General features: G+C 45.7%; 1 protein-coding gene across 1 annotated transcript in view; it reads right to left on the bottom strand.

Moving 5' to 3' along the window:
• LOC138292687 (cytochrome P450 2D15-like) overlaps positions 1–25661 on the bottom strand; it is a 404725-nt gene that overhangs the window by 310051 nt on the left and 69013 nt on the right. Inside the window, exon 3 of the mRNA XM_069231408.1 lies at positions 25122–25274. Within this exon, the coding sequence (XP_069087509.1) occupies positions 25122–25274 (153 nt within the window). The remainder of the gene's footprint in view (positions 1–25121; positions 25275–25661) is intronic.

The raw sequence follows: 25661 nt of genomic DNA, 5'->3' as shown, positions 1-25661 counted from the left end.
AGGCGTCGCGTCGATTTCTCCTTGGAAGTCGGGAGGCGTTGTCCTTGCGAGGCCGTGCGTCGGAAGTTTGGTCTCACGGCAGGCGTCGCGTCGATTTCTCCTTGGAAGTCGGGCGGCGTGGTCCTTGCGAGGCCGTGCGTCAAAGTTTCGCGCTCACGGTAGGCGTCGCGTCGATTTCTCCTGGAAAGTCGGGCGGCTTTGTCCTTGCGAGGTTGTGCGTTGAAGTCTCGATCGTCCCGAGGGCGTCGCGTCGATCAGCGTCGGTGTGCGGCGTTTTTCTCGCCGCGAAACAAGCGGTGCGTCCAAATTTCCGGCGCACGGAGCGTCCAAGTGAAAGGGAGAAGTCTTTTTGGTCCTGAGACTTCAAGGAACAGGAGGCAAGCTCTATCCAAGTCCTTGGAGAGCACTTTCACAGCCAGACAAGAGTTCAGCAAGGCAGCAGGGCAACAGCAAGACAGCAGTCCTTTGTAGAAAGCAGACAGGTGAGTCCTTTGAGCAGCCAGGCAGTTCTTCTTGGCAGGATGTAGTTTCTGGTTCAGGTTTCTTCTCCAGCAAGTGTCTGATGAGGTAGGGCAGAGGCCCTGTTTTATACCCAAATGTGCCTTTGAAGTGGGGGAGACTTCAAAGAGTGGCTAAGAAGTGCACCAGGTCCCCTTTCAGTTTACTCCTGTCTGCCAGGGTCCCAGTAGGGGGTGTGGCAGTCATTTGTGTGAGAGCAGACCCTCCACCCTCCCAGCCCAGGAAGACCCATTCAAAATGCAGATGTATGCAAGTGAGGCTGAGTACCCTGTGTTTGGGGTGTGTCTGAGTGAATGCACAAGGAGCTGTCAACCAAGCCCAGCCAGACGTGGATTGTAAGGCACAGAAGGATTTAAGTGCAAAGAAATGCTCACTTTCTAAAAGTGGCATTTCTAGAATAGTAATATTAAATCCGACTTCACCAGTCAGTAGGACTTTGTATTACCATTCTGGCCATACTAAATATGACCTCCCTGCTCCTTTCAGATCAGCAGCTGCCACTTCAACAGTGTATGAGGGCAGCCCTAATGTTAGCCTATGAAGGGAGCAGGCCTCTCAGTAGTGTGAAAACGAATTTAGGAGTTTTACACTACCAGGACATATAACTACACAGGTACATGTCCTGCCTTTTACCTACACGGCACCCTGCCCTAGGGGTTACCTAGGGCACACCTTAAGGGTGACTTATATGTAGAGAAAGGGGAGTTCTAGGCTTGGCAAGTACTTTTAAATGCCAAGTCGAGGTGGCAGTGAAACTGCACACACAGGCCTTGCAATGGCAGGCCTGAGACAAGGAAAAAGGGGCTACTTAAGTGGGTGGCACAACCAGTGCTGCAGGCCCACTAGTAGCATTTAATTTACCAGCCCTATGCACAGAAAGTGCACCTTACTAGGGACTTATAAGTAAATTAATAGTCCAATCAGGTATGATTCCAGGTTACCATGTTTTAAGGGAGAGAGCATATGCACTTTAGCACTGGTTAGCAGTGGTAAAGTGCGCAGAGTCTATAAACCAGCAAAAACAGTGTCCAAAAAAATGGAGGGAGGCAGGCAAAAAGTTAGGTGTGACTACCCTAAGGCTGTCAGGTCTAACATGTGTCCCCCCCAGCTGAAAGTGGGGAGAGCTACCCGACCTCCTGGGAGCTCTCATCGCTAAGGCGGAAGTACCTGGAGAGACCATCAGCATTGCCGTGGTCAACCCCTGGGCGATGTTCCACCGTAAAGTCCATCCCCTGTAGGGAAATGGACCACCTCAAGAGTTTTGGATTCTCACCCCTCATCTGCATGAGCCATCTGAGGGGCCTGTGGTCTGTCTGAACCCGGAAGTGAGTCCCAAACAGGTAGGGTCTTAGCTTCTTTAGTGCCCAGACCACAGCAAAAGCTTCTCGTTCAATAGCACTCCACCTCTGTTCCCGTGGTAATAGCCTTCTGCTAATAAAGACTACTGGTTGATCTCTGCCCTCCTCATTCAGCTGTGCTAGGACTGCCCCTATGCCATGCTCTGAAGCGTCTGTCTGCACGATAAATTCCTGGGAGTAGTCAGGGGCCATGAGTACGGGGGCCGTGCACATGGCTTCCTTCAGGGCGTCAAAGGCTTTCTGACAAGCCTCTGTCCAATTCACCAACTTAGGTTGCTTCTTGGAAGTGAGTTCTGTCAAGGGTGTTACAATGGTACCATAGCCCTTGACGAATCGGCGGTAGTATCCTGTGAGGCCTAGAAAGGCTCTCACCTCCGTCTGTGTTCGGGGTGGTTGCCAGGCCTTGATAGTTTCAATCTTGGCCTGGAGTGGCTGCACCTTGCCACCACCCACTAGGTGTCCTAAGTACACCACGGAACCCTGCCCAATCTGGCACTTACTGGCCTTGATGGTCAGGCCTGCCTGTTGCAGGGCCTGAAGCACCTCCTTGAGGTGAAGCAGGTGTTCCTCCCAGCTGGAACTGTAGACAGCTATGTCATCCAGGTAGGCTGCACAGAAGGCATCCTTGCCAGCTAGGACCCCGTTAACCAACCGTTGGAAGGTAGCGGGGGCATTTTTCAACCCAAACGGCATCACCCGGAACTGGTAATGGCCATCCGGGGTTGAAAATGCGGATCTTTCCTTGGCCCCCTCAGTTAGGCCGATCTGCCAGTACCCTGAAGTAAGATCAAACGTACTCAGGAACTTGGCAGCGCCTAGCCTGTCCACGAGCTCATCAGCTCGGGGGATGGGGTGAGCATCAGTCCGGGTGACTGAGTTGAGACCCCGGTAGTCCACACAGAACCGGAGTTCTGGCTTCGCACCTGGGGTAGTAGCCTTAGGGACCAATACCACTGGGCTGGCCCAGGGACTACTGGATTTCTCAATGACCCCTAGAGTCAACATCTTGGAGACCTCCTCCTTGATGCTGGCCTTCACCTTATCCGACAACCTGTAAATTTTGTTTTTCACAGGGAGACTGTCACCGGTGTCAATATCATGAACACAGAGGTGGGTCAGCCCAGGAGTAAGGGAGAACAGGGGGGAGAACTGCTCCAACAGCTCATAACAGTCTCCTTTCTGATTTAGAGTCAGGGAGTCAGACAGGATGACCCCGCTTACTGACCCATCACCTTCTTGGGCAGAGAGGAGGTCGGGGAGAGGTTCACTCTCCTCTTCCGTTCCTTCATCTGTGACCAGAAGCATGTTGATCTCCGACCTCTCAAAATGAGCTTTTAGTCGGTTCACATGGAGCACCCTTAGGGGATTCCTAGGGGTTTTGAGGTCCACTAGGTAAGTGGCCTCCCCTTTCCGCTCCTTTATTTCAAATGGGCCAGACCAGCGGTCCTGGAGAGCTCTGGGCTCTACTGGCTCCATTACCCACACTTTGTCTCCAGGTTGAAACTCTACCAGAGTGGCCTTCTGGTCATACCATTGTTTCATCACCTCTTGACTGGCCTCAAGGTTATCTTGGGCTTCTTTCCAGAAGCGGGTCATCTGGTTGCGGAGGGCCAACATATAGCTGACCACATCCTGAGGGGGTGTCTTTGGAGCTTTCTCCAACCCCTCCTGGACAATGCTTACGGGTCCCCTGACAGGGTACCCATAGAGAAGTTCAAAGGGACTGAACCCTACCCCTCTCTGGGGGACCTCTCTGTAAGCAAAGAGAAGGCATGGTAAGAGGACGTCCCACTTACGCCTCATGGCCTCAGGGAGGCCACCAATCATGCCTTTCAGGGTCTTGTTGAATCTCTCCACAAGACCATTCGTCTGGGGGTGATAGGGTGTGGTGAACTTGTAAGTTACACCACACGCATCCCACAGAGACTTCATGTATGCAGACATGAAGTTAGTGCCTCTGTCAGACACTATTTCCTTGGGGAATCCCACACGGGTAAATATCCCCATCAGGGTTCGGGCCACCACCGGTGCAGTTACTGTCCTCAGAGGGATTGCCTCTGGGTAACGGGTGGCATGGTCCACCAAAACCAGGATGAACCTGTTGCCTAAGGCAGTTTTGGGGTCCAAGGGACCAACAATGTCGATGCCCACCCTTTCAAAGGGGGTGCCAACGACAGGAAGTGGAATCAGGGGGGTTTTAACCCTTTTTCCTGCTTTACCACTGGCCTGGCAGGTAGGACAGGATCTGCAGAACTTGTCTGAGTGTGTCCTCATTTTGGGCCAATAAAAGTGGGTGACAAGCCTGTTAAAGGTCTTGCCCTGCCCCAAATGTCCTGCCAGGGGAATGTCGTGAGCCAGACCCAGTAGGAAGGTTCGGTAACATTGGGGGACCACCAGCATACGTGCTGCCCCAAAGCCCGGAACCTTAGGCTCACTGTAGAGGAGATCATTCTCCCAATATAGGTGGTGATCGCCAGAGGCGTCGCCGGCTGCCTGGTTTGAGGCTTGTTTCCTCAAACCTTCTAGAGTGGGACATTCTTTCTGCGCCTTGCAGAATTCCTCCCTGGTGGGTCCACCCTCAACTTGCCAGCCAGCAAGCTCAGGTAAGTCAACTAGGGCGGCAATGTCTTCCCCAGTTGGCTCGGAAGCCTCCTCCTCAGGAGCCCCGTCAGCCACTGTGGGAACATCGGGGGCCGGTTTCCCGCACCCCTGGTCCCTCCTCCTGGCAGCTCTCTGGGCCATCGTTCCAGGCTCCAGATGCCCTTGACTTCCCTCTCGGTCAGCCATGGACCGTGTGGTCATGCAGACCCACTCAGGTAACCCTAACATCTCCAGGTGAGACCTGAGCTCCACTTCTTTCCAAGCAGTGTGCTCAAGGTCATTGCCTAACAGACAATCTACAGGCATGGCAGGACTCACAGCTACTTTCAGAGTACCAGAGACCCCCCCCACTCAAAGGGAACCAGAGCCACCGGTAGGTGACTCTCGCGATTGTCAGCGACTCTGACCTGGTGGAATGTATTAGGTACTATCTGCTCTGCTGACACCAGCTGACTCTTGATAGTAGTCATACTGGCTCCTGTGTCACGCAGAGCCTCCACCCTCTGCCCATCAATGGTGACCCACTGCCGGTACTTGGAAGTATTTCTGGGCATGTGGGCCTTGGGCACCATTTCTCCTTCTCCCAGGGACACTAGGGAAATCTCTACCTGCTCCCCAAAGCTAGTTGGGTCCATCTCCCCCCCGAGTGCTACACTAGTCAACCCAGGTGCCTGTCCGGTAGTGGACGGTGCCCTCTTGGGGCACTGTGGATCGCCTTTGTAGTGACCATATTGGTAACACTCCATGCATTTGGGGCTAGATTTTCCTGACCTGTCAAATGTCCCTGGCTTTTTCCCAAATTTGGAAAAGGAAGGGTTGCCACCCCTTCCCTGGGAATTCTTTTGGGGGCCTTTAGAGAGTTCCTTATCTGTAAGTTTATCTCCCCCCTCTTTCTTCTGTTGGGAACCCTGACCACCTTTGTGGGAGTCCCCCCCAGGTACCTTTTTGGACACTCTGGTGCTAACCCAGAGGTCCGCCTCCTCAGCAAGCTTCCTGGGATCAGTCAGCTTACTATCCACTAGGTGCTGGCGCAAATCTGTATAAGTAACATTAAGCATATGCTCTCTCAGGATCAAGTCATATAAACCTTTATAATCTGCTACTTTGTTGCCCCGCACCCATCCATTCAGTGCCTTACTAGAGAAATCAAAGAAATCTACCCATGTTTGTGTGGTTTGTTTGGTGCTGTCCCTGAACCTCTGACGGTATCCCTCAGGGGTCAGCCCAAACTTGGCAAGTAAAGTGGCTTTCTGGAGTGGGTATGTGTTTTGATCCGGTGGATCCAATGTGAGAAGTGTGTCCCTCCCCAATGGCGGCACATAACCCCACATAGCTACCCCCCATTGCCCTTCAGGAACCTCATGAGCCCTTAGTGCAACTTCATAAGCAGCTAACCATTTATCTATGTCATCTCCCACCACAAAACTGGGCACCACATTTTTGGGTATACGAACCTTCTTTTCTCCAGCAGGTCCTGTCTGTATGCTGCCACCATTATTGCTGGATTCAGACTGTCTTGCCTTGATCTCCAGCTCCTTGAGACTCAGTTCATGAGCCAACAATAGTTTCTTTTCAGCCAAAGCTCTTTCAGCTTCCACTTGTTTGGCTGCTCTTTCAGCTTCTGCTTGTTTGGCTGCCCTTTCAGCTTCTGCTTGAATCTGTTTGGCTGTCCTTTCAGCTTCAATCTGTTTGGCTGCTCTTTCAGCCTCAGCTTGTTTGGCTTCTCTTTCTGCCCTCCTCTCCTCCTGTTGCGCCTCAATTTTCAGTTTTGCCATTTGCAATTGGAACTCCCTTTCCTCTCTCCTTTCCTCTGCGGTCAGGCTTTGCATGGAGACACTGCTCCCTGGTCTGGAAGGGTGCACAATTGCAGTGGTAACACCATCCATAGATAGTGAAAATCCTTCTGAGGGGCCATTTTCTGGCTCCCCTTCCTCATCATCCTCTAAATGGGCTTCTGCCCAGGCCCTCAGCGCCACTTGAAAGTCCTCCTTTCTGGAGGCCCCTTGGGTGGGTACCCTTAATGCCCTGCAGAATCCTCTTAGTTGTTTGACCGTGTATGTATCCAACTGGACTAGGTCAAAGTCCCCTGTCTGAGACCCAGTCAGAGACATGTTGAGAAAGGATTTAGTTTTTGAAAATTGTCAGGAAAAAACGGATTTTCAAAAAGAGATAAAAACCAAGTTGACCTTCAACTGTGGGTAGGTAGTGAGATACTTAGCTACTGTATGTCACTGCACAAATACAAGTCCTATCCTCACCGCTGATCACCAATGTTAGAAATGGGGTTTTTGATTGGCAGTCAGGTTACCCTCTGTCCAAGCAAAAGCCCTCACTCTAGTCAGGGTAAGTCACACACTATCCAAGATTATCCTGTGCCCACCCTCTGGTAGCTTGGCACGAGCAGTCAGGCTTAACTTAGAAGGCAATGTGTAAAGTATTTGTGCAATAAATCATACAATACCACCATATAGCACCACAAAAATACACCACACAGTGTTTAGAAAAATATATAATATTTATCAGGATAATTGTAGGTCAAAAAGAATAAAGTTGCAATGGAAAATTGTAGAAATATCACAGGGAAGTGATATAAAGTGTCTTAAGTCTTTAGAATGCAATAAAGTGTCTTTCAAGCACAAAGTACCTGGTTTCTGGTGGAAAATCTCCTCAGAGGGCCACAGGTGGAGAGATGCGTGGAAAAAGGGTGTGTGCGTCGATTTCTCCTCAGCACACAAAGACTTGCGTCGTTCTTTTCCACGCGGGGAAGTCGGGCGTCGTTTTCCGGCGCGCAGACAGTCTCTTTTCGTGGATCGCGGGGATTACCAGATGTCCCGGGTCTGTGCGTGGATTCTCCTGCTTGTTTTCCGGCTGCGCGTCGTTCTGCGGGGCTGCGCGTCGAAGTTTCGATCTCACGGTAGGCGTCGCGTCGATTTCTCCTTGGAAGTCGGGCGGCGTTGTCCTTGCGAGGCCGTGCGTCGGAAGTTTGGTCTCACGGCAGGCGTCGCGTCGATTTCTCCTTGGAAGTCGGGCGGCGTGGTCCTTGCGAGGCCGTGCGTCAAAGTTTCGCGCTCACGGTAGGCGTCGCGTCGATTTCTCCTGGAAAGTTGGGCGGCTTTGTCCTTGCGAGGTTGTGCGTCGAAGTCTCGATCGTCCCGAGGGTGTCGCGTCGATCAGCGTCGGTGTGCGGCGTTTTTCTCGCCGCGAAACAAGCTGTGCGTCGAAATTTTCGGCGCACGGAGCGTCCAAGTGAAAGGGAGAAGTCTTTTTGGTCCTGAGACTTCAAGGAACAGGAGGCAAGCTCTATCCAAGCCCTTGGAGAGCACTTTCACAGCCAGACAAGAGTTCAGCAAGGCAGCAGGGCAACAGCAAGACAGCAGTCCTTTGTAGAAAGCAGACAGGTGAGTCCTTTGAGCAGCCAGGCAGTTCTTCTTGGCAGGATGTAGTTTCTGGTTCAGGTTTCTTCTCCAGCAAGTGTCTGATGAGGTAGGGCAGAGGCCCTGTTTTATACCCAAATGTGCCTTTGAAGTGGGGGAGACTTCAAAGAGTGGCTAAGAAGTGCACCAGGTCCCCTTTCAGTTTACTCCTGTCTGCCAGGGTCCCAGTAGGGGGTGTGGCAGTCCTTTGTGTGAGAGCAGACCCTCCACCCTCCCAGCCCAGGAAGACCCATTCAAAATGCAGATGTATGCAAGTGAGGCTGAGTACCCTGTGTTTGGGGTGTGTCTGAGTGAATGCACAAGGAGCTGTCAACCAAGCCCAGCCAGACGTGGATTGTAAGGCACAGAAGGATTTAAGTGCAAAGAAATGCTCACTTTCTAAAAGTGGCATTTCTAGAATAGTAATATTAAATCCGACTTCACCAGTCAGTAGGACTTTGTATTACCATTCTGGCCATACTAAATATGACCTCCCTGCTCCTTTCAGATCAGCAGCTGCCACTTCAACAGTGTATGAGGGCAGCCCTAATGTTAGCCTATGAAGGGAGCAGGCCTCTCAGTAGTGTGAAAACGAATTTAGGAGTTTTACACTACCAGGACATATAACTACACAGGTACATGTCCTGCCTTTTACCTACACGGCACCCTGCCCTAGGGGTTACCTAGGGCACACCTTAAGGGTGACTTATATGTAGAGAAAGGGGAGTTCTAGGCTTGGCAAGTACTTTTAAATGCCAAGTCGAGGTGGCAGTGAAACTGCACACACAGGCCTTGCAATGGCAGGCCTGAGACAAGGAAAAAGGGGCTACTTAAGTGGGTGGCACAACCAGTGCTGCAGGCCCACTAGTAGCATTTAATTTACCAGCCCTATGCACATAAAGTGCACCTTACTAGGGACTTATAAGTAAATTAATAGTCCAATCAGGTATGATTCCAGGTTACCATGTTTTAAGGGAGAGAGCATATGCACTTTAGCACTGGTTAGCAGTGGTAAAGTGCGCAGAGTCTATAAACCAGCAAAAACAGTGTCCAAAAAAATGGAGGGAGGCAGGCAAAAAGTTAGGGGTTGAGGAAATTCGATTTTTAATACGATCGTATCGACCCGCCATTTTGTGGCCCGCCGCCATTTTATGTTGCCTTCACTCAGGCAGCACAGCGAACGAAGTCCATTCTGCCTTTTCTGCTTATTCTGCAACATGGTGTTCAAAACAGCCTTCTGCCTCTATCTTTACAAGGCTGGTATTAAGGTCTGACCGAGTACACTAATCCCTGTCTGGTTTTCTAATCCTTGTTTCAACTATCTGTAGGCTCACACTATTCTCCGCCGATCTTATCTTATCGTCTGGCCTTCGCTGTCCTTTGCTAGTATTCTCTCATTTCACAACTGTCCTCCAAACGCACACAAACTTATCGCACCACATGCAACTTCGTTGTGGATCGGTTAATGAATTAGTTCAAGGGAGGGGTGACAAACACAGCTGGAGGGGAGGCAACCTTAAGTCACTTGATACTTTGTTTTCCAATTCCTTCTATTGGTGCTGTCTTGTTTTCCGACATTTCTATTGGCTCTGTTCTATCTTTACATTATTCTTACTGGCTCCTTTCTATGTGTTCTGGGAGTGTATGTAGTTAATAAATGGTTTTTATACGGTATATAAGATTGTGCGCCACAAAAAGTAAAGTGGCAGTCTCCTGAGAACATACCTTGTGTACTTCTTGGACAACTGTACTAGCTGCAGCTAATAAAATCTGATCTTTTACGCCTGACAGAGTGTCCTGTGTCTCTGTTAGTTGAGGCAGGTGAATCCAAGGAGATTTCAGGCGTACCCTGCGCCGCCAGGCCCATAAGGTTCTGGTTCTTCAACTGGCGCCCAACGTGGGGCGGCTTCAGCGGTACCGGTTCTGCCTGAAGGTCGTGAGGAACCCCGCAAGAAAATTCTGGAGGAATCGCGAGCCACGTCAAGCGACCCCTGTATGTCGAAGTGGTCCGAAGGTCTTTTTCAGCGCGGTTACTCCTTCCTGACGGCTACTGCCGACTGCTGCCCTGACTGCCGCCCTGCCTTGGCCCTTTCTTTGATGATGTATGGTAAAGCGAGACGATAGACGGGCCTCTGTTGGTGTAAGAAGACATCCTTAGTTAAGTATTTGGTGGGTCGCGCCCACAAATTTTGGTCTTTGTTTTGTCCTTAGGTTCTTAGATTTGGCCATTGCAGTGGCCAAAGCCGAGGGGTAAGTGCATTTGTGCTGTGTAAACTGAAAGTTTTACCCCCTTGATGTTTGTGAACAGCCAGTAAAAATCGTGAGATGTCTGGTCTGACTAAGTTTGGAAAACTTTGTTGCTTTGGTTGTAATAGGGACTCCCAGCTTGAGGACTCCTGTCCGATTCCTTCGGTTGGAACTCCCACATATGAGCTCTATTCTAAACATGGTGTTGGTCCTATTGCCTTTAATAAGACATGGACCCGATATACAAAGAAAGATGGTGTTTTAAAATGGCCAGAAAATGGTAGTTTCGAAACTGATGTGCTAGATAATTTAGAAGCAACGTTATTTAAAAGAAAAGCCCGGCCGGCAATGTTTGACTCTTTTCGCCTTTGGCGTAAGGAAGCCAAACAGAGAGAAATTAAACAGCGAAACGAGATAGGAAAACACAGGGAATGACGATTATACAGGCTGCTCAGCAATTCAAAGATGATGAAATAGATAATGCAATGGAAATTTCAGACAGACAGCATCGAATGGCAATAGATAAATGCTATCCGACGTTGCCTATCTCTTCCCTTGATAAGAGAAAAGATTTTGAGGAAGATTCCTTAATGTCCCACTTATTGAAATTGCCTCCGCCCTATGTACAAGGTGCTAATGCACCCCCGATGTTACAGCCTGTTCAGCCGCCAGTTGTGCTTCCGCCTGCTCCAGCTTTTCCACAATTGCCTCCTCAAGTATTGCCTATGCCAGCTTTGCCTTTAACTCCTTTGCCTTCTGCTCCTTTGGCAATTCCTAATGCTCCTTTAGTTAATTCACCTAATACCTTGTCCCCTATCCTTATGTCAAATTCTCCATCTATGCGTAAGCGATTTGCAGATACTGTCTCTGGTCTCTTATCACCTTTCTTTGAAGCTTTAAATGTGTCTCCAGCTTTTTCTCGAAGACAGTCTCGTAGTCAATTCCCAGACTCCGAAGAGCGAGAAAAATTGGACTCACTTGCTTGTAGATGGATCAAGAAGGGTCCCCAATATAGTACGTCTGATATTATGTCCACCTTTCTGCAATGGAATGCACCTACGCAGAGATATGTTTTTAAAGTTATGTGCGATACTCTCGCTAAAGAATGGGAGGATATGAATTTGGGTTCGGTCCCACAGGATCTGTTAGATGTTCAGGCTGACTTTGACAAAGGACTTATTGTGGGTCCTAAGGTTGAAAACGCTGTCAGAACACTTATTTCTTTCAGATCCCTATTGTTCTCACAGACTTTTCCTGATTCTGATCCTTCAGTTAGGACAGCACTGAAAAACTATCCCATGAGAGAGGTTTCTCCAATATGGAAGGAAGAAGTTGCAGCAGCAGGTGCTAATCCAGCTATTCCTGCGCATTTTCAGCGCATATGGATACATGTCCCCTGGAAAAGGTCTGAAGTTTTAGCACTTAAACAGTCACTACCAGATTCACGCAAAAATCCTGCTGGTTACTATAAAGAGTTGTCGCAAACAGTTGATGCATGTACTATGAATCTAGCAGATATTGACATGTTGATGGGAAATGTAGTTCCACAGACAATATGGGCTAAAATTCGTAGAGAGGATCACGCTCAAGAATTGGGCGGCGATTGGAACGCTATTATTGCCGCAGATAGAGGTCAAGTAGGTGGTGCAAAGCCCGACGCTTTGATCTCAGAACTCCCTGGTAGGATTATTACATTAATGAAAACAATGATGCCTGCTTTGAGAGTTAATTGGGATAAGCTAGCAGCATGTAAACAAAAGAAAGATGAAAGTGTTTCCGATTTCTTTACCCGATTCGAGGAGACATTCATTGATCACAGTGGTCAAGATATGGCTACAGAAGGGGGACAGCGATTATTTGTGGATAAGTTCGTATATAACTTGCTTCCTGAACTATCACACAAGCTAAAAGACTCCGAGAGTTCATGGGCAGTTTCTTCTTCCGCCCAGATATTGGCTACTGCACAATATTATGAAAATAGAGACAAAGAAGAAAGGGAAAAACAAGAGAAAAAGACGAAAGAATTAAAAACTAAAGTTCTCTTGCAACAGGCTTATCCTCCTCGTTATGTTCAGCCTCAGTTTCAACAGCCTCCGCAGTTTCAGAGGTTGTATCAAAAGCCTGAACCATTCATTCCAAGACCTTTGCTAGGTCCCAATCAATGTGCTTATTGTAGGGAGGAAGGTCATTTTAAGAACAGTTGTCCGGCATTGTTGCAGCGTAATGGAGCAACATCTGCTTCACGAGGTCGTGGTGGTCCTCAGTCAGCAAATAGAGGTAGAGGTCAAGGTGTGTTAACCCAAGAGCAGCGTTCTTTTGTTCCTCCAAATTCCGGAAATTACTTTGACCAGCAAAATGTTAGGTCTACACAGTATTACAGTGAGGATCAGTATATTGAAGGAGGGAATGAAAGTCTTCATTTTGAATAGGACAGCCATGGACAAAGTAAGGGGGTTACGTCAATTCCAGTGGATCAGAATGGACCTTATGTTAATGTCACTACAATGGGTGTTTCAGAGCCATTTCTTTTAGATACTGGTGCCATGAGAAGCTCTATCATTCATTCTAAACTCCCTGGCGCACCTTTGTCTGGCTTAACGAATGTATCTGTAGGATTTTCTGGCGCCCCTGTTCGCAATCCAGTTTCTTGCCCTTTGCCTGTTTCAATAGGCCCTTATGATTTAGAAGCTCCGCTTCTTCTGACGAATGGTTGTGGTGAAAATCTGTTGGGTTTAGATCTATTAAAAAGAATGCATGCTACGATATATTGTTCACCTTCTGGTGTATACCTCACTCTAGGACAGAAAATGACTAGTCCAATGTACTTATCAAAAGATCAATTCCCACCTGAATTGCTTTCTCTTCCCGAAACGCTTTGGGCTACGGGTCCGAATGACGTTGGTTGTCTTGAGATCCCACCTTATGTTGTTACTCTCAAGCCCAATGCTGAAATGCCACGTATTCCGCAATACAGAATCTCTACTGAAGGTGAGAAAGCACTTCTGGAAATTGTCCATGATTTGATTCAGAAGGGTGTGGTTGAGGAAACGAGAGGAAATACATGTAACAGTCCTGTTCTTCCGGTTCTTAAACGCACTGATCCTTCTCAGCCTCCTGTTTATCGTTTTGTAATTGATCTTCGGGAGGTAAACAAGATTGTCGTACCGCAGTTTCCTGTAGTCCCAGATATCACTGCTCTGTTGACGATGATACCTTCTACAGCGACTTGGTTTTCAGTTATTGATCTAAAGAATGCTTTCTTTAGTATTCCCATCGCCGAAGAGAGTAGAGATATTTTTGGTTTTTCCCTCGGAGGCCGAAGCTTCCGGTTTAAACGCGCACCTCAAGGTTATTGTGAAAGTCCCTCTATTTACAGTCAAGCTCTAAAATGTCATCTTGATGCCTTTTCCTTACCGTCCGGTGCCGCTCTCATTCAGTACATGGATGACTTATTAGTTGCAGCTGATTCAGAGGAGATTTGCAAAAACGTGACCGTTGCACTGTTGCGTCATTTGTTTGATCTGAATCACAAGGTTTCTCCTTCTAAATTACAATATGTCTGTCGCGAGGTGACTTATTTGGGTCATCTCTTGTCAAAGGAGAGACGACGATTGACCCCCGAACGAATTCAGGCAATTGCACAAATGTCAGTGCCATCCGCACAAAGAGAGGTACGTGCCTTTTTGGGCATTACTTCTTATTGTAGACAGTGGATTCCGAGTTTCTCTTTATTGGCTAAACCGCTGTTGGCGCTAACTTTAAAAGATACGCCTCAGCCTCTTCCGTGGACTGACGAGTGTCAGAAGAGTTTTACTGATTTGCGTATTGCTTTGTGTTCTGCTCCTGTATTGGGTACTCCTGATTACAGTAAGCCCTTTACGCTCTATGTCCACGAAAGAGAGGGTTGTGCATTGTCAGTCTTAACGCAGCGTTTTGGAGATCAACAGCGACCATGCGCATATTTCTCAGCTACGTTAGATCCAGTAGCTAAAGCATTGCCTAGTTGTCTTAAGGCGGCAGCAGCAATTTCTATTCGACAGTCTGCTGGAGTAGTGCTAGATAATACTCTCATTGTTATGGTGCCACATGCAGTGGATACTTTACTAAATAGGACAAAAACGCAGCATCTTACGAGTGCTCGGTTGTCCGGATATGAGCTGACGCTTTTGGCTAGTCACATACACATCAAACGATGTAATACCCTGAATCCAGCTACTTTGTTGCCTCTTCCAGAAGAAAGAGATGTCTCTGAACAGCATGATTGTTTTCTCCGTACTGAAGAAGAGACTAAGGGTAGAATTGACCTAAAAGACACGCCATTAGTGAATCCAGATGGAACACTATGGGTAGATGGTTCTTGTTTCAAGCTCCCGAATGGAGATACAGTTTCAGCCTACGCTATTACTACTTTGCATACGATTGTGGAGACAGCACGCATTAGACATAATTCAGCTCAGGCAGCTGAATTGATAGCCTTAACTAGAGCGTGTGTGTTATCCAAAGGAAAAAGAGTAAACGTGTACACTGATAGCCAATACGCTTTTGGTGTAGCGTTTAACTTTGGGCGCTTATGGAAGGAAAGAGGATTCTTTACTTCCCATGGTACTAAGATACAACATGGTCAATTAGTGACTGAACTTCTTGAGTCACTTACAATGCCTACTCAGATAGCGATCGTGAAGTGTAGTGCACACAAAAAGATTGTGGACGATGTTGGTCGAGGAAATGCATTTGCAGATGAGGTAGCGAAAAAGACAGCCAGAGACAACACAAGTCGAATGTATGTTGCAGGTCCCGCAAACTGCGTAAGAGAAAAGGGAATGTGTGAAGATACAGTAGAGAGTGTGAAATCAATTCAAGGAGAGGCTACGGAGAATGAGTTGAGAAAGTGGAAGGAAAGTACAGGAATGTTAGATGAGATGGGATGTTGGGTTGAATTATCAGAACATCAACGTTGGCTGTTACCAGATGCTTATGTACTACCTGTAGTTACTATGGCACATGGTCCAGCTCACCTAAGTGCAAAAGGAATATGTAAACTTCTGGCTCCAGTGTGGCAAAATGAGGGGATCCCAAAGTGTGCAAATAATGTAGTAAAACATTGTATTGTTTGCTTGATGTACAATCCGGGAAAGGGAACCCCAACTCCAGCAGGTCATTTTGCTCCTCCAACATATCCATTTGAGGTGTTGCAGATCGATTATATTCACATGGAACGATGCAACAACCTCAAATATGTTCTGGTGGTAGTATGTGCTTTTTCTAGATGGGTAGAAGCCTACCCTCTGAAGGACAATACTGCTTTATCAACTGCCAAAATACTTTTGAAAGAATTCTTCCCTAGGTTTGGTTTGCCGCGCATTGTCTGGAGTGACAATGGGAGCGAATTTGTGGGTCAAGTCATGCAAAAAGTTTGTGCAGGTCTTGGCATAAAACAGAAGTTCCACGCGGCGAATCACCCACAGTCGGCTGGTTTAGTAGAATGCTACAATGGAACCTTGAAGCTTAAAATTGCTAAGGTGCAAGCTAGCACAGGACTTAATTGGCCTGATGCTTTACCATTGGCTCTTCTGTCCACCAGAACAGCAGTACACTCTCGTTTGGGGCTTAGCCCTTACGAAGTGATATTTGGTCGCCCAGCTAATGTATGGGGAGTTCCTCGCCCTAAGAAATACTCAGACTTGCCATACCCGATGTTGATTGACTACTTGCATGACCTTACAACTAAATTGCGTGTTCTACATCAACAGGTTCAGAGTGCTCTACCAGAGGCTTCCACAGACCCAGGTCATTCCATCCGACCAGGTGACTGGGTCTGCACGAAAAATTTCCAACGACAGAGAAATTTGGAGCCCAGATGGAGAGAGCCACGCCTGGTTCTTTTGACCACAAGAACAGCAGTTAAAGTCGAAGGAAAGAAAAACTGGGTGCATGCCGTGCACTGCAAGAAAGTGCCTTTGCCCTTGCCTTTCGATCAGTGGGTCCGTAGAGGCATCAGTGACTCTGAAAGTGAGAAAGTTCCGCAATTTGTACCATTCAGTGATGCGCGTCTAATTGGAACACTTTCTGAGAAAGAGGACGACGACATCCTTCAAGAAGCAATACCATCGCATCGTCGCTTGAACACGACAAATCCAGGAACATTGTTTCAAAACCAGACTGCCTCTGGACAGGAACGCTATAATTTGAGACCAAGACCAAAGAACTTGTAAATTTCTCTCCTATGTAGTACTCTATCCCGGTTGCAGGGTCACGGTAGGAGTCTTAGTTACGACCTGAGTAAGTGGCAATAGGCCTGCAGGACCTCACAGTGTCATAGGACGGTAGATAATCGTGACTACAGTGATTGAGGAAGATTGCCGTGAGCATCCACTTAGAAAGATGGAGGCTACATTAGATAAAAGAGAAAGTAAAAATGTAAAGAATAATTGTAAAGAAATATGTAGTCGTTGTAGTATTGCTCTATGCGTCATTATATTGTCGTGTATTCTTTTGGCATCTGTAAACTGGATCATTATTACTCTGCAGCAAAAAGTTGTCTCTTCTCCTACCTCTACATCTTCTTCTACTATCTCTCCGCACCTATTTCACACTCTTCCCCAGCATGAACTCATCAGAAGAACTGAATACTTTAACAATTCCTTCGTCCAGTTGTTACATCAACATCAGTTAGTGATCAATACAACTGACTGTTGGGTGTGTGGACTCATACCACATACGGTAGAAAAAGGAATGCCATATTTAGTTCTTCCATTCTCCTATGAAGGTTCCGCTTGGGCTTATTTTGTCATTTTCAATAATGCATATCAAAGTAAAATTAAACAACCTGTCAGTTCACATAGTGTTGGTTCAAATTTCAGTCATAGTTTATTGATAAAGGGAATGGTAGCTATGGCTAAAATCATGGAAAAAAGTGAAGCTTCCATAGATGAAAGAAAAGCATATACCAATTGGAACATAACTAATTACATTTCCAGCCTCAATGATAAGGTTAAGCAAGGAAAATCTCCTCCGATACGGGTCATACCCCAACAAGGACATTTCTGTCTGCAAATAAATGGTAGAACTCCAAACACCGGACAAAGAGAAAGTTTATGTTCCCATACATATGTTTATTCAGCCCTGAATTCACTGCCGTTAGTACCATCTCAAGGTACATACTTCGTTTGCCACGATAGGGCTTATACATGGTTGCCAGCTGATTTCTCTGGTACTTGTTATATAGCCTTTCTTCTTCCCCCTACATACACCGCTCCTGCGAACCATCATAAAAATAGATATGGCAGAGGGATTGTGGATTCGAAAGACACAGCAGGACAAGAGGGAGGAGATTTCCTCAAAGGATTTCTTCCCTTCTGGGGTCCAATGGCCAACAGCAGAAATATAAGGCAATTGGTTCGTGTCGTAGAAACCACCATAGACATCACTGTAGGAGCTTTAAGTAACATTACAGCTGAACTACAGGCTGATCGTCTTATGACCTTGCAGAACCGTGTTGCCTTAGACTTTGTTCTTGCGGACCGTGGTGGAGTATGCAAATTGATCGGATCAAGTTGCTGTATTTTCATACCTAATGACGCTCCGACAGTATACCAAGCTATCTCTAAGTTACACATAATCTCCGAGTCGATTCATCAGGACGAAGGAGATTGGTCCTTTTCAGAGTGGTTTTGGGGATTACTGTCCAAATGGGGTTGGAAGGTATTGACATTCTTTGGAGTAATTTTAGCTTTTATATTCTCTTGTTGTCTTTGTATGCACTGCGGTCCTGCCATCTGCAACCTATGTGCTACTGCATGTATTCCCAAACCCAAGTCACAAAGAGCAGAGAATATCAAAATGATGGTACAGCAACAGCTTGATGACCTCATGGCCATAGACATCGACTCAGATTAACATGAGTTTGTGTATCTTGCCTGAGTTCTGGCAAAAGGAGGGTCTGAGGAAATTCGATTTTTAATACGATCGTATCGACCCGCCATTTTGTGGCCCGCCGCCATTTTATGTTGCCTTCACTCAGGCAGCACAGCGAACGAAGTCCATTCTGCCTTTTCTGCTTATTCTGCAACATGGTGTTCAAAACAGCCTTCTGCCTCTATCTTTACAAGGCTGGTATTAAGGTCTGACCGAGTACACTAATCCCTGTCTGGTTTTCTAATCCTTGTTTCAACTATCTGTAGGCTCACACTATTCTCCGCCGATCTTATCTTATCGTCTGGCCTTCGCTGTCCTTTGCTAGTATTCTCTCATTTCACAACTGTCCTCCAAACGCACACAAACTTATCGCACCACATGCAACTTCGTTGTGGATCGGTTAATGAATTAGTTCAAGGGAGGGGTGACAAACACAGCTGGAGGGGAGGCAACCTTAAGTCACTTGATACTTTGTTTTCCAATTCCTTCTATTGGTGCTGTCTTGTTTTCCGACATTTCTATTGGCTCTGTTCTATCTTTACATTATTCTTACTGGCTCCTTTCTATGTGTTCTGGGAGTGTATGTAGTTAATAAATGGTTTTTATACGGTATATAAGATTGTGCGCCACAAAAAGTAAAGTGGCAGTCTCCTGAGAACATACCTTGTGTACTTCTTGGACAACTGTACTAGCTGCAGCTAATAAAATCTGATCTTTTACGCCTGACAGAGTGTCCCGTGTCTCTGTTAGTTGAGGCAGGTGAATCCAAGGAGATTTCAGGCGTACCCTGCGCCGCCAGGCCCATAAGGTTCTGGTTCTTCAACGTGACTACCCTAAGGCTGTCAGGTCTAACAGCCTGCTACTCCTGAACAAGAGTAATGCACTATGTCCTCTAGGGACTAAGGGCCAGATGTAGCAACTGACGAATTTGCGAGTTGCAAAGTGCGAGTCCATTCGACTCGCAATTTGCAACTCGCAAATTCGTATGCAGTACGGTGTCTCAGACACCGACTGCAACTCGCTATGGGGTCGCAATGACCCACCTCATGAATATTCATGAGGTGGGTCGCAAATTGCGGCCCCATAGCGAGTATAGGCACTCGCTAACATGGAGGCCTGCTGACGTCAGCAGACCTCCATGTTCGCGACCTGCTTTTAAATAAAGCAGTTTTTTTTTTTGAAGTGTAGCCCGTTTTCCTGACAGGAAAACGAGCTGCACTGCAAAAAAAACGAAACCTTTTGTTTCGGTATTTTTTCAGGGCAGAGAGTGGTCCCTTGGACCACTCCCTGCCCTGAAAAAATATTTTTGGGTCCATTCACAAAGTGGAAGGGGTCCCATGGGGACCCCTTCCAATTTGCGAGTGGGTTACCATCCACTTCAAGTGGATGGTAACTGCGAGTCCATTTGCGACCGCGTACGCGGTCGCAAATGGAATTGCATCCCACTGCGAGTCGCAAATAGGAAGGGAACACCCCTTCCTATTTGCGAGTCGGAAATGCATTTTGCGAGTCGGAGCCGACTCGCAAAATGCATTTCTGAATAGCAAAGTGGCTTTTGCGCCTCGCAAACGGCGATTTTCGCCGTTTGCGAGGCGCAAACACTTTGCTACATCTGGCCCTAAATATATAGTTACACTACATTATTTAATACCATTTTCTTTTTGCGTAGTTATGCTCTCTAGGGGCTAACTATATAGTTACAAAACCATGTTCCTTACAAATGCTATTTTCATTGTGGTGTTCTCTATGGGCTGCTTTTAGCATTGTAGTCATATCAACATACTAAAGTATTTGTTGCATGGAAACATGCCCCATAATGCTTTGCAGGGCATTACTTTTACAAAACATTCTTGCTCATAACTCAGCCTGTGGTGGTCGTAGGACAATGGGACCACCTTCAAAATATCAACCACAGTGTGCTTTTCCTGTTTACATCATCTCTGGGTCCCCCAATATGTTAGTGAGGCCTCCTAACTAATAACACCTACCACCATTCATTATCTTTTTAAGATTTTTTATGGCTGGATCTTTTGTTTTACATCTGAAAGAAGTTATGTTTTATGGGCTTTGCTTGTGATATATTTGCAATAGGCCTGCTAGCCTTGAAAATGTATAATGCACTTTGCTCTCTAGGGGCTAAATAAATGATTATGCTGCATTACTTTTTCCCATTCATTTTCATTTTCATGTGCTTGTGCTCTCTAACGGCTGACTGTATGGTTACATGACCATGTTTCTTCTTCGTATTTTAATTTTGTTGTTCTCTAGGTTCTGTTCTGAGCATTCCAGCCATATCAACATAGTAAAATACTTGTGCACGGAAACTTGCCCCATAATGCTTTGCAGGACATTACTTTTACAAAACATTTTTGCTCATAACTCAGCCTGTGGTGGTCCTAGGACAATGGGACGACCTTCAAAACATTAACCACAATGTGTTCTGTCTGTCTACATCATTTCTAAGTCCCCACACTATGTAAGTGGGGACTCCAAAATAATAACCCCTACCACCATTCATTATTTTCTTAGGCTATCTCATGGATTGATCTGGTAATGTTATGTTTTATGGGTCTTGTTTGTAATATCATTGCAATAGTTCTGATAGTTTTGAAAGTTTTTAATGCATTAAACTCTCTAGGGGCTAAATACATGATTATACAGTATTATGTTCTCCCTTTTTGTAGGTTGTTGTGCTCTCTAAGGGCTGATTGTATAGTCACATGTCCATGTTTCTTCCAAATACAATTTTTATTGTGGTGTTCTCTAGGAGCTGTTCTGAGCATTGCAGTCGATATACTAGAATATTCACAGCATGAAAACTCGTCACATAATGCTTTGCAGGGCATCACTTTTACAAAACATTTTTGCTCATAACTAGCCTCTGGTGGGCCTAGGACAATAGGACCATCTTCAAAACGTTCTTTCTGTCTACATCATCCCTGGGTCTCCACACTAGGTTAGTGGGGAGCCTTAAATAATAACCCCTCCCACCGTTCAGTGTCTTTTAAGATTTCTAATGGCTAGAACTTTTGTTTTACAGCTGGGAGAAGTTTTGTTTTAAAGGCCTTGTTTGTAATGTCATTGTGGTAGGCCTGCTAGCCCTACAATTGCCGTCAAGGGGCTAAGTATTTTGTTACACTGCATTACTTTCTCCTGTTTGTTTTCATGTGGTTATGCCCTTTGGGGGCTAACAATATGGTTAAGTGACCTTGTTTCTTAGGAATGATATTTTTGTTTTGGTGCCCTCTAGGGGCTGTTTTGAGCATTACAGTCTAATGTCAAAAGTTTATTTCTGATAAAGATTTACATGATAATTGTATATGTTTTAATAATCTCTCATTACAATTATGACCATGATTCAGGCCAACTTAGCATCCTTGTCACACTAAAACAGTTTGAACACTCTTGGTATGTTTGGGTGACCCTTCTAGTTTATTCCTCCTCTGTGGCTATCTTGTGTCCTTTTTTGGGGAATTGTGTTATCCAGTCAGAAATTGTGAAGGTGGGGTGGTGAAAGTGGTATTCTACTGGAGTTAGCATGACAGATGTAAATTAGGATGCTAAATAGCAACATTTCAATTTTTTGCTGCTGACAGAGGAAGAAGGTAAATGGAAGTGCTCTAGTTATATGCAGGGCAACTGGAATCATATGGCAGGAAAAGACAAAATGATGAAGCTGGGTTGACCAATTTATGTAGCAAGAAAAGTCCAGTTATGAATTTACAATGCCAATAGCTCTAACTCAAGCAAATGCGAAATCTATTGCATTGCAAATGCTTGTTTTGCCTATGTCACAGTCCTTTCGGGAGAATATCAGTTTCTATTGATTGATATTTTGTTTTAATTTTTATTCATATTGTAATTTTCTAATCTTTTGTATTGTAAAGCAAATTGTTTCATTTGTCTTGTTAGAGAATCCTGTTCGTGGGTGCAGATTTGGCAGATCTGTAGTTTGTAGAGTTGTGGTTGATTAGCAATTAATATTTTGTAATCTTTTCATTTAATGTGTATCCTTGGCTTGTTTGTATAATTTATTTGACTGCTGTACTAATGAAGGAATCTTTAGCTTTTTTGTATGATTGTCTTTCTAAGTAACATATTGAATTGTGAACCTTCTTAACTGCATTGTGATACGTGCAATTTGTTTTTCCAGTACGTAGACTGGCGCTTGGCAGGCAGGGTGTATTTGGACTATTGCTTGGCTGGTGGAGTGAATGGACTGGCGCTTGGCTGACGGTGTGCATGGACTGGTGTTTGTCTGACGGTTTGTGTGGCTGGCAGTGTGTGTGGACTAGCGATTAGCTGGCAGTGTGTGTACTAGACTGGTGCTTGGCTGACGGTGTGCATAGACTGCTGGTTGGCTGGTGGTGTGCATGGACTGGAGGCGTGTTGGTGTCTGGTAGCCAGTATGTGTATTGACTTGCTTTAGGTGTGTTTGTCAGTTGTCTGATGTTTGGGTGCTTGGTGGTGTGATTGGTGTGTTAGTCCTGTTGGCATACGAGATTGATGGGCCCTTGAATTATGCTGTTTGTAAATGTTGTATTGTGCTGGGCCTGCAGCAGCCAGTGTGAACAGTTTTCTGTGTCTAATGTATAAAAGGTGTGTAAATGGACTGTAAAGCAGTTGGTGCCTTGTCGTGACTTTACAGCTCACAGGCTGTAAGTCAGTGGTTCTCTGATCTAGAGTTGAAATTATCAACAATGACTATTTTACATTTTATTTTGTCAAGACATTGGTGAATAAAGTAATTTTTTTATGAACCATTAACTTACCCTCATGCCAAATCCAACCAGTATGCCTGTGATTGACTAGCTGAGGAGTGTGCAATAAAGTTTTGGTGTTTTTTTTTTGCTTGTTACTGTCAGTGCATACTCTCTCCATGGTAAACACCTTCTACCCTCGCATCTTTTTGGAAACTGGTAACTAAGGGAATATTATGTGGTAGGTTTTGTGTGGATCCCACAAGGCTTTCTTACCCCCAAGGCCCTTGTAAATTTGATTAATTGACAAAAACATACTTTTTCCTCACATTTCTGTGTGGGACAACTGTGGGATGACTGGGCCGGTTCAAACTTCAAACCACCCAGCATGCCCCTAGGTCTGCCGATAAAAATGCTACCTCACTTGTGTGAGTGGGTCAAGTGCCTGTGACAGGGAAGGGCCCAAAACATATTGTGGAGACATCAATCTATCACAAAACGACCTGGTTTTGCAAGGGCACCTGTGATTTTGGTGCTGGGCTCGGCGGGCATCTAGGGTAACCTACCAAACCCAGGCATGTCTGTAAAACAGACACTGGTGGAGTCCAGGGAGGTGTGGGTTGCATGGATCCCACAACTTTTTTTTTACCCCAAATAACCTGTAAATGTGAAACATTGAAAAAAAAAGTATTTTTCTGGCATTTCTGTGACGTAAACTACAGGAATGTGCAAGGATACACAAAATTCCTACCACCGAGCGTTCCCACTCTTGTTCATAAAACAATTCTACCCCACTTGAGTGCCTGGGCCTACTACCCACATCATGAATGGATCACTCTAGGGTCAACAGTAGTCTTCATGCAAGGGTCAGTTTGCAGTGGAAAAATGTGATGTGACCACGTTGTGTTTTGGGCCGTTTCCTGTCACGGGCACTAAGCCTACCCACACAAGTGAGGTACCATTGTTATCAGAAGACCTGAGGGAATTCTGGGTGGAAGGAAGTTTGTGGCTTCCCGCAGACTCCAGAATTGTCAGTCACCGAAATTTGAGGAATATGTGTTTTCTAAGAAGGGTTTGCAAAGGAATCTGGGTAACATTACCTAGTGAGAGCCATGTAAGTCACCCCATCCTAAATTTTTTGGATGTTTAGTTTACAAAAATGTTTAGGTTTCCGTATGTATTGGTTGAGCTGTGGCCCAAAATCCTTAGCTAGGCACATTGCAAAAAAAAGGTTATATTTCAGTGGAAAAATGTGATGTGCCCACGTTGCATGTTTTGTCGTTTCCTGTCATGGGCACCTACAAACACAAGTGAGGCACCATTTTTATCAGAAGACTTGTGGGGTGGAAGGAGGTTTGTGGCTCCCCACAGATTCCAGAACTTTCCATCACAGAAATGTGGGGAAAATTTCTCCATCAAATAAATGTATTATCCACATAGCTGTTCCACCATTGAGCTCCAAAATTTCCCAATATGGCAAGTGGCATGCTACCTAAACTCTTGTTCTAATACAGAGCCTTATCTGGAGTCAAACATGCCCTTTCCCCTATATCCCTCTTGACCCCCAACCACCAGATCTAGTATGGCATGATCCAACAGAAGAATTGTAAAGTGTTCAACACCAATTTCTTCCACCATTAGGGGTTGGTCTAAGAGAAAATAGTCTAACCTAGTAAAACGTCATATTTGCTTACATTGATGCTATATATTTTCATACACTACATATGAAAGGAGTTAAGGATAGTAAGTCTATAATAAGCTAAATATATCTTATACTACTGTGCTCGTAGTTGGCACAATGTATGGCAGGGCAATATTGTGTCCCTCAATATTGTGACAAACAACAATAGAAACTAAATAATAAGGCTCCTCTCACTTTGGTGTAGCTCCATGACTGGTACAAAAGAGGTAGGGGAAAATGTGGAACCCTGCCCTGAGATCTGTGCCTCCCAGTTTCTTCACAGTGATGGGACAAAGGTCATTTTTTGCTCTCTTTACTCCCCTTTGCCACTATGAGGTGGTGTGGGGGAATGAGGGTGTGCTCCCACTCCATGTTCCAACCTCAATCATGTAGCCACTAAGAACCAAATAATAGCTGCTAAGGAGCCATGGAAAAGAAAAGGAGTTGGGTGTCTTACAGCTTCTCTCACCATAGTCCTACAAATCCTTCCTATTTGCTGGTGATGAGCTCAGGGGAAAGAATATGTTGAAAATGAAGAAAGTACACATCAAAGTAGGAGAGTCTTGAGTGTTGCCTTTCTTACCAATGAACTTACATCTGTGACCCAGAGGTCACATTTGTAGTGCTATGACAACCAGTGGAAAAGCCATGCTGGAAGACATGATGCTCTTCAATGGGAGAATCTTACCTTCCTTAGACTTGAAAGCAGAGCAGAGGAATCCAGCCTCTTCTGTCACCCGCTCTGCCAAGGACTTCTTTCCCAGTCCAAAGTCTCTCAGAGTGGAGAGTGAGAACCTCTTAACATCCCTCCATGACTGACCATATTTTGCTCCTATCACTCCTGTAGAATTGAAAAGACCCACAATATCAATGTATATGCTTTCAGTCCTTTCAGGGTACATAAGAGCTTTGCATTGACCCTACATGACAATGAAATAAATAGGAACATCCATGAGAATCTAGGAGTAGAAAGTAGGGAAATGTAAAGCTGTAAAACACTTGCATCAGGTAAACTGCAAACTAGTGCCACCATAGCAATCCTGAGTCTTTGTAAAAGTCGATATCTGGTAGTTTTTGAGGATAAATTGGAGATGGGTATAGACTTAAAATTACTGAAAGGAGGCAGTTATACTGTAATTTCATTCCAAATAATAACACAAATGATGTATGCAAGTTATCATTTTGTAAGTTTGATTTCAAGGTGTTAAACCTGTCATTCGTAGGGTGA

This window comes from Pleurodeles waltl, chromosome 4_2 (genome assembly GCF_031143425.1).
Source record: "Pleurodeles waltl isolate 20211129_DDA chromosome 4_2, aPleWal1.hap1.20221129, whole genome shotgun sequence".
Taxonomy (NCBI): domain Eukaryota; kingdom Metazoa; phylum Chordata; class Amphibia; order Caudata; family Salamandridae; genus Pleurodeles; species Pleurodeles waltl.
Note: the sequence above shows the minus strand (reverse complement) of the source record. Positions and strands in the feature narration are given on the sequence as shown.